The sequence below is a fragment of the Papilio machaon genome, chromosome 16, assembly GCF_912999745.1.
Source record: "Papilio machaon chromosome 16, ilPapMach1.1, whole genome shotgun sequence".
Classification (NCBI taxonomy): Eukaryota; Metazoa; Arthropoda; class Insecta; order Lepidoptera; family Papilionidae; genus Papilio; species Papilio machaon.
Window position 1 is genome coordinate 4,024,788 of NC_060001.1, and position 14,220 is coordinate 4,039,007.

Genomic DNA, 14,220 nt, shown 5'->3' on the forward strand with positions numbered 1-14,220 from the left:
TATATCCTAATTTCAGAGCAAAGAAGTAATAAATAACAACATTTAAATATGATCAAATGGAACGAATCGAGTTTTTATAACTTTGTTATCATTCAAATATTCTATATTCTGTGGCAAAATTGGAACGTAATACTTTTCAACCCTGTCTTAAAATTCAAACTACATTAACATTTTTGTCTTCCTGCTTTTGTAAAATAACTAATAAATTATAAAATAACTTGCTGTTATACAATTACTTGTATTATTTAATTGTAAAAGTGTGTACTGTATTTGTAATCTGGTACTTTTAATCTGGTTTACTTAAATAAAATTATAGATTGTTAGTAAACAGTAAGACTATAACAGTAATTCAAGGAAAATAAAACTCTAATTTTCCTAGGATTTTTTTCGTAATTTATCTATCATTCAGATTCAGTATTGTCTACTACTTAATCTTCATCACCGTTGCCCTTAGCTATTCTTATCCAATGAACTAGAATCTTGTAAATAAAGTTAAGTTGAGTTAACAAAGTTGCATACAGTTTAAAATAAGCGATGTCACGGTAAAAATTTATACTTTTAATAAATTTTGCAAGACTTGTCAGAAAAGAATGACACTTGTTCATTATATTTAAGAGCGTTAATATTGACACGGATCCCGACCTTTGGCGACGAGCGCGAGCCCTCTCAACAATCTTTTGACGAAAAACTCTGAGGGTATAAGCGACTTACGAAGCATATTTTAAAATATCGTATCCCTCAGCTATCTTGACCTTACTTTATTTTTCATAATTTCGTCGTTATAATGAATTTTTGTGATAGATGTTGGTCAACATTATTAAAAAAAATATTTTGTCTTAATATTGTCTTAATATTGTAATATTGTCTTGTAATGTAGGTATATAGTAGGTAAGCACTTAATTCGATGAGTTTATTGCACACTTTGAACAGTATTTGTTAAGACAATAATAGTCGTAGCGTTTGTAATAGCGCCTGAAAACTATATACAGTAGTAGTCAATCGATCATAATTTACATTTTAACAAAAAAAATAATCACATTACACAAGTCGCTCTATGCGTCTTGATTTTATTCTGACTGATTGATAAGAAGAGAGTTGTGATTATTGATACCTTTTTTATCATGGGGAACATGCTTTTTTTACCATGGGGAACATTGCAAGGGGCCGCAGGATCTCCAAATGAAACGCCAACGCCGCCCCTAAAATGCTTTGCAATTATTTGCATCTCTACACAGCCGCTGACCACGTCTCGGGGCTTTTGGGGATCAGTACCCTAAACCTAAACATGACCTAAATCGGACAGATTACTGATACCTAGGATCTACGTAATGTTTGCTAATTATAGGCGATTTATTATTACTTATAATTTATTATTTCACAAACAGCCTGTGACTTCGTTAGCGCGGAATCAAAAAAATATCTAATAATAAATATAGCTTATTTCACTCGGGGATAGTGAAACTTTCTAACAGTGAAAGAATTTTTCAAATCGGTTCAGTAGTTCGTAACGTATTAATTGCAAACAAATAAACCTTTCCTCTTTATAATATTAATATAGATTACATCTGGCCATCTATCAGCAGAAATATAAATTGTATATTTGAAATTGCTGGAAATATGTTGTTAAATAAATTTCAGAAATTAGCGGCCAGCTAAAACTAAATGAAGGCCAAATTTTACTGTTACCAAAAACCACAAACTACCGAAAGGTATTACGCGTGTTTTAGAGGAAAACTTTTCCTTGAAACGTGGGTTTTATTAGATTTGCTGGAATTTCTAATGTATGATTTTTTCTATGTATGGATTATTTATTCCACAACTAGTAAGAATAATAAATAAATAAAATAGTATTTTTACATTTCACTGTTTTTTTGTATGGTGTAAGAAAAATATTTTTAAAGATTATTATAAAGCTTCGAGGCAAAGTCGAGTTTTGACTTACGAGTGAGAAGAATTATAAGTGAGACTTATTTGTGAAGTTAAACATAATATACAAATATTAATTATTAGGTCGCAAGACCTAAGTTCAAGACATTTATCTTTTTACCATATATTAAATATTATATATAAATTATAAAATAAATATATAAATTTGATGGAGTCATTGTATAAATAATTTGCTGTTAAACTTTGCTAATGATCATTAGTTTGCAAAACTTTAGGCAGAAGGGTTCCTTTTAGACATTTCCAAGACAAATCAACTGGTCTTTAAATGTCAAAAGATATTGTTAAATTTACATACTGTATACTATGTTAGTATCCCAATACTATGTAAAATATTTCAAGATTAAATTGTGTTTTAATTTACAGTCGAACCCAGGTTAAGAACTAGATAATCGAGAAACCTCAATAAGCGAGAGTCATTATCCGGTTTTGACGACCGACCGCCATAAGCGAAAAACTCAGGTAAGATAGAAACCTCTATAAGCGAGAAATATATCGCGGACTCTTTTTGACTCTCACTCTCTCTGGACTCTTGCTTATTAATCTAACATTAAAAAAATCTTTTATGAGGTGTATTTGGATACGGTATTGGACAGATTTTTTTTATCATTACGTTACGTATACGTTTATAATTGCAAGGAAACCTATATAAATACTAATTCTAACTGGTTGTTTGTTTACGATCAAAGTAAGCTGGTTTGTACACTTTTTTGGTTATTCATGAACTTTTTGATACCTGCATATGATAAAATCGATGTAGTTATTTTCAACTACCTCATAAAGAACAATGGCGTCCAAGCACTTTCACAAAACTGTTATCAAAATGAGCTTTATATTCAAACGACAGTTTTAGATACAGCGTTGACGTTGATACAATCAGGTCGAACTATTGACCCTAATTGTATTAAAGTGTATACTACATTATAGGTATCTTCTTAAATAAAGGGATAAGTATCTAAAAGTGTGTAAACTCTATAAGCATATTATGTAAAATGTTGTATATACTTTTACGCTGCTTTTATACGAGTATGTTCCACAATTCTGTTTTCTTTCAGTAATTTACTCTGACATTCTTTTATTCATTTGGATTAGTAGATAAGGCTCTGTCTAGTGAATTCTGAACACTTATACGTAGATTCACTGCTTTATGTAATAAAGGTTTCAAACAACAATTGTTCAAAAGACTATTTCTGACAATAATCGCTACTATTTATATATCCTAATGAAAAATATATCCACGCTGAAATCTTTCCATTTGATAAGTGTTCTTATATAAGGCAAGCATATAATAAGTATGTACTTAACGTTTCAAAACATTTCATGTCTCCCAAAGCGTGCTAAGCCATAGTAACTCTTGCGTAAAAACGACTCGGAGTACCTCCTTTCGTAATAAGCGATGCGAGAAATTAATTTACCCATTACAAGTTGTCGTAGATCAGTTCACCTGGATCTTACGTCTTAATTTTATTAACAACTTCTTATTAGGCATAATAACTTATAATACACAAATGGTAATTTAATTAGTTTGTTTTTAATAAAAAAATTTAGTTGTCACTATTTATCATATTCTTTTTATTACATTTAATTGTTCCATTTGGATAATTCATAATTTTATCATTCAGTATTTTTTTTTATATCACAAGGTGGCAAACGAGTAAGCGGTCACCTAAATACGCCTAAATAGTGAAGGGACCGCTGCCCATAGACATTCACAATTGTAGATGCGTTACCTAGCTTTAATCATCAGAGGAGGGAACGCAATTCTTATGCGTCCCTTCCTCCGTCAAATACACTTTCCATTTCCATCCTTGCCTTATAAGAAAAGAATAGGAAAGGGACGTAGACTAAAATTAGGCCTCCGGCACGCACAATCATCAGACGAAACGCGGAATTGCTTCCATTTCACGTCTGTCTTCTACGAGTATGTGGTCGTGGTATTGCACCGGTCGACCCGGCACATTCGTGCACCCAACAAATATTGTTGTTGCGGGATCAACCACTGTTCAAAAACGTGATCGTCTTTTGAAGATTGGCGATCATTAAAGAAACATGATCCCTCGTAACCCCTTTTACTTAAGTTTATTAAGTATTTTTAAATATAAGTCAAAGAAAGTGCAATACAACAAATAGTTCCGACATTAGAGTAAACAAAAGTCGGCCAACTGCCATTGCTTGTTTAATCGCAAACATAACTAGAGACGAAGAGTACGGATTTCATTGACATACTTTTAAATTCCAATAAATTTATTTCAAACTAATAGAGTATAAAGTTTCGTGTCTTATATATGTCGTCTCGGTATATGCTACTGATCTAGTGTAGAATAAGTCTTGGACTAGACATATTATAAACTGTCGACATTCATTATTCCTTCCTTATTCCTATGGAGAGTCTGGACAGTAACCATTCAACTGGAAAAACACATTAGTACATGGCGGGGATCGAACCTGGACGTTTTTGTCCAGTCCGACCAATACCTTTACAACTGCGCCACCGACGCTTAACTTTTAAAACCGTGGGCAGTTAAAATTACATTACTATTCCATTACGTACGTCCATTATAGTCCTTTGTTCAACTCGTATACTCTCAGAGGCAAATTGACTGACGGTAATTGACAGAAGGTGTGAAATTGGCTTTAAATAATTTATACACACATTCTGTAAGAGACAAGGAACAGATCTTTGTGGAGATAAAAGAAGAAGGCCAACTTTAAACGGTGGAAAGCGGTTACTGCATCATTTTAAAGTTCTTTTAGATTCACCGCGAGAATATGGATATCTCTTGTCGTTATATTCGATTAGTAAAAGTGTTTATGAACAGTTACGTTATATCACATCTGATGTATGAGTTTCGTGCTAGTTTAGGCTAGTTTTATGTAAAAGTGAGACATGAAAATATGAACAAAAAAAAAAAATTTCGACAAGCGCGTCTTTCGTCCCTTTGTCTCTGGCTGCTGCTACTATTCCCACTGATGATGCACTAGTATATAACAAGTCAACAGTCAACCAGAATCAGACAACTAGTTGCCGAGTCAAAAAAGGGGGTTTAGTGTGTTTGCTTCGTAATATATTGGAAGAAAAGTTATTACAGAGTTCAATAAATATCTTCATTGCTCAACAGTCTTCTTGTTTTGGACATTCATTCCAAGGTATGAGATACTTACTCGCCATCGTATGTCTTACTAGCTTGCCCCGCTATGAACGCCTGCATACGTGTCGTGTTTTCACATTATTACATTCTTCTCGCTTAGCGGTATTTTTCTTTCTTCTCGGCAGTTAAGGGTGCACGCAAAAAGTTTTACTAAACATTACTTATATACTTTACTTTATTGCTTATGTACTTTAAGGTCTGAAAAATTTATAAAAATAACTGATAATAAATTAAAGTTTTATAATTAGATTCCGACTTTTTGAATTATCTGAAATGAGTTACGTATTTCTTTCTGCATAATTACCCGATCTTTATTATAGTTAAGTTAATAAAAGGAAAATGTAAAGGAATTATTTGTAGTGCCTTTGTTTCATATTTCAGGGAATGAATTCTTTTTGATACTGTTAGTTAATACAATTTCATTTTCCCATTCCAACGGCTTCTGGTTCGCAATAAGAATTGTATTTCAATGTTTCGTGAATGTAATTTTTTCAGTAACAATAGCATTGCGCGGAATCAAACGGAACGGAACTAAATATTTAAGCAGTCGTATTCTGATTACAACACAACGATATATAACTAACTATATAAGGTTTACAATTCCCTTACTTAAGGTAATTAATGGTTTATGTTACATTATCTTGATAAAACCCTATTGTTTATACCATGTAAGAATTTTTTTTCTTGATGTAATTGAAGTGAGTCGGTACCAATAGGTCTATATATAATTTATTACTTTGCGCATTCGTTTTATAGCCACTTCGTCATATCAACTTCTTCGTATATTTGTATCATTCAATTATTATTCCATAATAATAAGCGACAAAATGATATGACGTAAATATTTGGAACTATTTTATAGCTTGCAATCTACTCTACTACAGAATACTCATAGACTAGGTTTTGCTCGCGACTTCGTCTGCACAGGATGAATAAAAGAGTGAAAAGTATTACATCTGTTTTTCTATACTTCTATTGTTTACTATCTTTTTTTTTATAAGAGAAGGGGGCAAAAGAGCAGCGGGAACACCAAGGTGTTCATCGACGCCCATGGATATCTGCAATACCAGAGGAATCGCAGATGCGTTGCCGGCCTTTGAGAAGATGATACGCTCGCTTCTTGAAGGACCCTAAGTCGTAGCGGTTTGGAAATACCGCCGAGGACAGACCATTCCACAACGCGGCGGTACGCGGTAGGAAGCTACGCGAAAAGCGCACGGTTGTGGATTGCCAGCCATCGAGGTGGTGTGGATGGAACTTGGCGGTCTGTCGGGTCGTCCGATGACGGAACTCGGCGGCAGGAATTGTTCCAAACAACTCTTCTGAGCACTCCCCGTGGTAAATACGGTATCTAATATATAAAATTCTCGTGTCACAGTTTTCGTTCCCGTACTCCTCTCCGAAACGGCTTGACCGATTCTCATGAAATTTTATGAGCATATTCAGTAGGTCTGAGAATCGGCCAACATCTATTTTTCATTTTTTTTTAACTGCGCGCGGACGGAGTCGCGGGCGACAGCTAGTAGTTCTATATCAGTGCCAAAATATAAAAAAAGATCTGTTGAACCGTTGCGGAGTTATCTAGTAAATACGTGAATCAAACATATCATGTACCTATATATACATGAGACGTAAAATGTACAGCAAAATTTTAAACTTACACTATTTAGTGTGGTGAACTTTAAGGGCTAAATAAAGTTATTGATAACTTAGTATAGTACGACCAATCGATAGGATAACTTAGTTATTAGATGGATATTACACGGACCGCATCGTGCAGGGCGGATGTCGCTCCGCACGAACATGCCGGAAATTGGCACAGATTATCGAACATGATCAAATTGTATGCCAAAAACATAAATAACAGTACTTATTGTCATACTCAATGTCGTTAAGTAGTCACTTAAAATTTCGAATAGAAAGCTTTCGGAGTAAATTTAACTTTGCCTTATTCATGTTTGATAGGTTTTAGCTTAACTTAAAGTTACATTATTTTCTAATAAAGATTATCTGACCGCTATAAATTGAAAACATTTTGAATCTATATTCTAAAAGTACATTAAACTTAACAAAAACAATAAAGCAACAAATTGAATCTTTGATTACATTTTCTGAAATAAATTGTTTCGTAATAAAAAAAGTTTCTTTATGTATTAAAATCCGCTCTGTTTCATACCGTACGGGGAATACCCCGGGGACGTTCGTAAATCTATTACACGCGGTTGACAGCGCGAGTTGATACGAGTTCTCTACTTTCATGGTATCAAATGCATACTAGTTAATACACCATTTTTAAAAATGTTTTTACCTGCGCTTGATCATCATCCTATCTGATGTTAAGCGTTGATGTGGTCGAAAAATCTTTTCTTTAAGATCACTTTCTTATGCAGACTCTTAATGCAATTAAATCATATTTCTATAGTTCAAATCATCAAACGTTTTTGGTTCGCTTATTTGTATTTTTCTTACCTTAAAATCTACAATTAGGATCTTTGTTACCACTGTACAAATCTGATTGCTAAAATTCTTTCTAACCTTCGAAACTTACCTAGTGCAAACCTTTACTTAAATCACTCTTTTACCTATACAATGCCTGTGGGTTCTCTTAGTGTGGATTTGATATGAGAATGCCACACTAAGCGTCATCCTTAGTGATGTACATTATTATTATTATTTTTTTTTGTTCATACATTCTCCCACGCGTTCACCACGTTGATATATCTACGACACGGAAAGCAAGACAGGCTTATTCCCTACCGTGAACCACTGTGATTTATACTTCACTAACAACATTGCAATTATTCTCTGTAACTGTATGCTGCTAGAACACGAAATAAGCTTATTGAATAATTAAGTTGAACAAAGTTCCAAAATTAATCCAACGCTACACTGATTAGATTGTTTGGCTTTTGTTTTTTTTCTGTTGTCTGCAATAAAAGAGTTGTAAAAAAGGACTATTTATAAATGAGAAACTAATTAAATAATGTTTTGTATAATTCTGAATTTTTGTATTTCAAGAATTTGTAATGACAATTTCTTCGCAATTCAAGATTTCTTTCATTTCTCATTTACTAAATTATCCGCAAAACGACATCGTAAATTTTATTCTAAAGGAAAGTATTATTCTGTATTAAATACTGCGAGAAAAAAGTTATAATGTAAATAAAGAGAATTCTAAGGAAAATTGTAATTTAATTTAAATTTGGTTCCAAAAAAAGTAAATCTGTAAATTTCTATCGATAAATTATTTGGCACCTCTGGAATATATTATATTTCTAAGAGTGGTATTGCTCAAAGTCCCTTTCCAATAAAGGGTTAATTAAGCCGTCTAAAGAACTACAAAATATAACTAATAATTCATTTTAAAGAGACCATCGGAAGAGGGAGAGCATTTACTCATCTTGAAATTCCAGACGCCAGAATTTCAATAGAATTTACAAGAGCGTATTACAGAGCAAATTGCTTTCCTTGTCTTTTAAATTTTTATATATCGCGGTTCATTGAATATGCTCTATATTATATCCGGTAATTGATTTTTCCGAGTAAAATTACCCATCTTCATTATTTAGCATACTTTTCTTAGGGGTGAGAGTAAAAATTTTTACTCTGTATACATATAAGAATTTACAAAGAGTTTTAAAGAATCAATTTATTAGAAAAAATAATTGAATTCGAAGTTAATCAAACTTCAAATAAACATAATAAATAAATAAAAAGAAGTAATGGAACTACCTTCCAAAGACGATTCAATCCATCCCAAGAGGATATTCAGTTATTGTTTTTCAACTTATAGAAATAAACAGGTATTGGGGCTGTTGAAAGTCATTCTTATTTGTTTTCTGATAAATGTAATAACTGTTGAAATAACATTGATTGTTTTATCTCTATTTGACTGACCATAGGTTTTTGAGACCATCGCCATTTAAAATATATTGTTATCTATGTTTTGTCAAAGATAATGACAGAGATGTTGATATGTTTTATATAGACATTTTGGTCTTAGAAACCAAAGGTCAGTGTTGCTATGTTGTTCTCAAAAAACTTACAACGATCTCAGTAGCTTGGGAATAAGATAGGTTTAGAAAGTAGAACATAGGAAAGAGTGAGGTGATAGAATGTGGGTTACTTGCTGATAAAAAGTTGGTGGTAGTATTTTCAAAATCTATTCACCAGATTTTAACTTTACATAAAAACTAGCTGTGCCCGCGACTTCGTCCGCGTGGAATAGTGTCTTTGGGTAGCATCTGTGCTATCGACAATTTGACAGAACTCATGTCTTAATGTAATCATGCCGCTATTATCAGTTGGCATACAATCTTCTCCGATTTTTAGAAGAGCAGCGGCATATTGCCCTGCTTGAGAATCATTATGAAGTTGTACTCTCATGTTTGTAGTGAGACAAAACTTTTTTACGTGTACCCTTAATACAGATGCTTTCAAACAGGCATTTATTTCATCTGCCGGGGTACCTTTAACCGGAAGGGTCTGTCTAAAGTCACCAGCTAAAAGTACAACCATCCCTCCCATGGTATCCTGATTACCTTTAATATTCTTCATGGTGCGATCTAGTGGTTCGATTGCTCTTTTGTGGGACATGGTACATTCTTCCCAAACCAACAGCTTACACTGCTGTAACATTCTTCCGCGCTCACTGCTTTTGCTAATGTTGCATATTGGAATTTCCTCATGAGCTAAATTCAATGGTAGTTTTAGAACCGAGTGCGCTGTTCGTCCCCCGCTAAGTAGCGTAGCAGCTATTCCAGAGGAAGCTACTGCAACAGCAACTCCTTTATCTTTACGTATTTGGGCTAGCAATGAATTTAAAAGAAAAGTTTTTCCAGTGCCTCCTGGAACGTCTAAAAAGAACAAACCTCCTTGGTCACTTGCAACTTTTTGAATTATTGTGTTAAAAATTATTTTTTGCTCTGAATTTAAAAGTGGACGAGCTTCCGATATTTGTTGCCTCAAAGAAACAGTATCGTAATCTAATTCTCGCATTAAATCACTACTTACTTCTCTAGTTCTTTGTGGTCTGATCATTCCAAAATCGGTTAAATCTTTTCCAGTAATAGTAATCACTTGATCTTCAACCTTTGTTAACGCGTCATTGTAAATTAAGTCATTGTATGAAGCATCAGGGTTCTGTTCTTTCAATCTGTGGAAAATATCATCCGCCATATCATTTTTATATTTTTCCCACAATTGTTGAACTCTTCCAGGGTTATGTCCCATTGATTATAATTCTCTAATAACCCTCTTGCCTCACATGCCTCTCAAAATGTCGAAAATTCTCGATTATTGAGAATTTTAAGATCTTTGTAAGAGGTTGGCCCACGCACGTGGTGTAAAAGCATTCTTAAACAAAAGCATTCCAGATTACTAACATGAACCGTGTATACTCGACCTAAAGCATCTCCAGATTTTAGACCAGGCCAATTCAGATCAGGTACTCCTTGAATTTGGCGTTTCCATTCTTTCCTTGTTGTATTCCAAGTATAATATTATATCTCGGTACCTCAACATAAAGAAGAGTACGTGCAAATTCATATTTGGCACAGAGGTCAAAAAAGCAGTAAGTGTCGTTTTTGGAGGAGAAGACAATCTTTCTTGAAAATTATTTACTGTAAAAAAGACATGTTCACCATTTTCTAGGTGCGCATTGAGATGTTTGACGGTTGGGTTCCTCTCATGTAACGGAAATCCTAAGAGCCGCCATACAGCTTCGTTGCTACTGACATAACGTCCAGACTGATACGTACGTACTTCATCTATGGAATTAGCGGCCTCTGTGTTTCTGAAATTGAAAATAGCTTGGTCGCTGCCTTTATTAATATACTTGCAGATATATTTAATAGCCCGTACTGAACTGCAAGCCTCAACATTTATTTGGGCAATAAACATTTTGGACAAAATAGGCGAGTGGGTGGTTCCTTACCCAACCATTATCTATAGTAAAGTAACTACCATTTCGAAGTTTTACAGATGCTATTCGACCGCCGTCTGCCGGCGCCCTTCTACGATATAGTGGATATCCGTTATCATTATGAACTGTCTATTTAATAAGCTTGCGAGGATATTTTTTAGTGCATTTGTTATCCGTCATGCAAGGACATTGAGGATTTTCAGGACCGCATGGACCATGAATCATATTTTTAACAATTATTTCATGCAGTGATTTATCATTATTTGGATCCGGTATTTCAGCGCTAATAATTTTGTCTATTTGATCAGGCCTCAACTTCTCTTTTAACCACACTTAAATATGCACGTGAGGTAGGCCGCGCTTTTGCTATTCTATCGAATACATATAACACAATACTTCTCCGAATATTTTTCCTTTGTTAGCTTTTTTACTTTTAATCTAAAAACTCTTGCAACTATATCCTATCTATCTATCGCACTTTGTCCCGGCAACAACTCATCAACTATTTCAGGCCAACTTGGGTTGCAGGTGAATGTGATAAATAAATCAGGGCGACCATAAGTACGTACATAAGCAAACGCGTCTTGAGTGTATTCGTGCAAATACCTAGGGCTGTTTACAAACGAAGACGGTAATATAACCATTTTACCTAAATTATTAGGATCAACATGACCGTCATTTGCTATAGCATATTGAAGATGAATGTAATTTTCCGCTCTTAATTTGCTTTGATTTAATTATATGTAACGTAATCGTTCGCGTTCAACTTTTACATACATATCGACATAAAACTGATTGGCTAGCTGTCTGCATCTTGATACTATATTGAAATAATTTTCACGAATCATGATCCGATGAGCATAAAAATCCATGCACGAAACTTTTTTATTGGGTAATGGCAAGCCTGTAACAGGACTTACTTAGTGGATATTGCAGTGCGTCATAAAATCTGTGTGTGTCTGGTACCCTAATTAACGTGTCGTTATGAGTGTGTAAAACAATATCACGGGAAGCAAATTGTTCGCCAGATACTACGGCTGCGACTTCATTGATTAATGGCGCATTATATCGTCTTTCATGTTCACCACTTGGCTTACGGTCAGGGTGCATGACCAATTTGTATTCTTCTTCTGGCATTCTTTTTAACGCAGTTTTGAAAGTGTTGATTAGGATGTTATGATCATGCAACATCCTTTGAATTTTTAAAACAATATCTCTTTCAACTCCTTGAATATTTCGACACCTGCGGTCAACTTCGCTATTTTCGTATCCCATAAAGTAAATCTGCAAAAATTTTGGCTGATCATCTGTAGGCAGTAATGAACCAATCCTATGATAGATCTGTCCTTGGACTGTAAACGTAGTGGATAATCCGGGCATAACAACTTCATTATCTACTCCAAACGACGTCATTTGAAAACAACAATTGTATTTCCTTATTCTAAAATGCCGTGATTCATTACTGTCGTACAAAAGTAACGATTTTAGATGGTCCTCTGGCTGACCAAGAGATGGAAGTGAAGTTTTTCTACCAGAACAACACATACCTGATGTTTCTTCTTTCCATTTGAATGCTTTACAATGTGTACACTTTTTATCCATTCGCCCTATAATAATTAATCGATGATTAATATACTCGATCAAAGGTTCATAATTAAAAGCAGCGGCTTGAAATGCCTCCCATGTATTACGTCTAAATGAACTTCTCCTTTGCGACTGCTGTTCAGCTTATAAAATACGTCTTCTTTGCGATTCCTCATGGGACTCTGCAGAACTTAATGACCTATGACGCTCAGCATCTAAAAGCCGACGTGCCTGAGTTTACTCCGATGTTTCAGCAGCCCTTTGAGATGCGTGACGTTCGGCATCTAATCGTCGCCGTCTTCGTCTTTGTTCTAAGGTCTCGGCATCCCGCAGAGCTGCGTGACGCTCGTTATCTAAAATAAGACGCACTTGGTTGTCTTCTGGAGTCCCAGCAGCTCTTTGAGCTGCGTGACGCTGAGCATCTAAAAGCCGACGTGCCTGAGTTTGCTCAGATGTTTCGACAGCCCTTTGAGATGCGTGACGCTCGCCATCTAAAATCCGCCGCGATTGTTTTTGTTCATTAGTCTCGTCTTGTCTTCTAGAAATTTTATAAAAATAGTGCATCACCGGCGGGATTTTATGACTCAAGCAAGTGGCCAGGGCTACAAAAAAAAAGAATCTCCTCGCAATACGCACTGTTTCTAAAATAATTTTGTATCGGTCTCTTTATTCAACTGTTTTGTGTGAGCCTCTTAAGGTTTTGGTTGAAGTTCCTCATTATTATCCAATTTTAGACATATGAATAGTAAGATTAAAAAATTAAAACGATTATTATTATCTACAGATGTATTTTATGTTTGTACATTGTACATATTATATAAAAAATAAATGTGAAAATTGGAGTTTCATCATACGAGAGAGATGAAGATAAATTTGCGAAGGTATAAAGTTTATAATCTTATTTTGCCGCCGACAGGAATATTAAATTAAGCCTGTAACCGACGAGAATATTAAATTTCCCCTTTTTTTACTCTCATTCGCCTACACTGGTAGGCTTTGTGTGAAAAGCTACAAATCTTTTCCTGAAATAGATGCTCTTTTTAACTCAAAGGGTATCATATTAATTAGTATTTGTTTCTTATCAAAGTAATGTTGTCATATGCGTATGAATCAGTATCAAAAATATTAAATTTACCGATATTCTATTGAGTTTTTTTTGTATTTGTTTTTTTTAACTATTCCCGACATACGAGTACATGTGTGTCAAAAAATATACATTGACAGGTTTTTGTTTACAGGTGTATGACTTAAGGTCATAATGTATTATTACAAAAAAAAAATAGCTCAAGGAACTGGAAAAATCAAAGGAAACGATGTCTCTGGGGAAATTATCTTAGAAGTACTTACTTAAAAATTAAGTGGCCTGCTAAACATATAAATAAGTTCTTGTATATCGAAATTGAGCATTTATATTATGTTTTGAAATATTCAACCCTGTTTAAGTTACTAGAATAAAATTACAAAGTAAAACATCGTCAAAATTACACCTGAAATTCGCAAATCTACCGCTTAGTAGGCTGTTCGGAATGTATTGAATACAAAATTATATAATTAAAAATGTTTCGTTACATTATGAATTCATTTTGTGTAAAACATTTTTCCACTCGTTTAAAAGTTATT

At 34.1% G+C, this 14,220-nt stretch overlaps 2 protein-coding genes across 2 annotated transcripts; both read right to left on the reverse strand.

The window, feature by feature from the left end:
• Positions 1-9,275: 9,275 nt before the first annotated feature.
• On the reverse strand, positions 9,276-10,325 carry LOC123721796. Its single transcript, XM_045681637.1, has one exon. It carries the CDS (start codon positions 10,323-10,325, stop codon positions 9,276-9,278), a length of 1,050 nt encoding a protein of 349 aa, XP_045537593.1.
• Positions 10,326-10,535: 210 nt separating this feature from the next.
• LOC123721797 lies at positions 10,536-10,994 on the reverse strand. Its single transcript, XM_045681638.1, has one exon. The coding sequence runs from the start codon at positions 10,992-10,994 to the stop codon at positions 10,536-10,538; it is 459 nt and encodes a 152-aa protein (XP_045537594.1).
• Between the last annotated feature and the right edge of the window lie 3,226 nt (positions 10,995-14,220).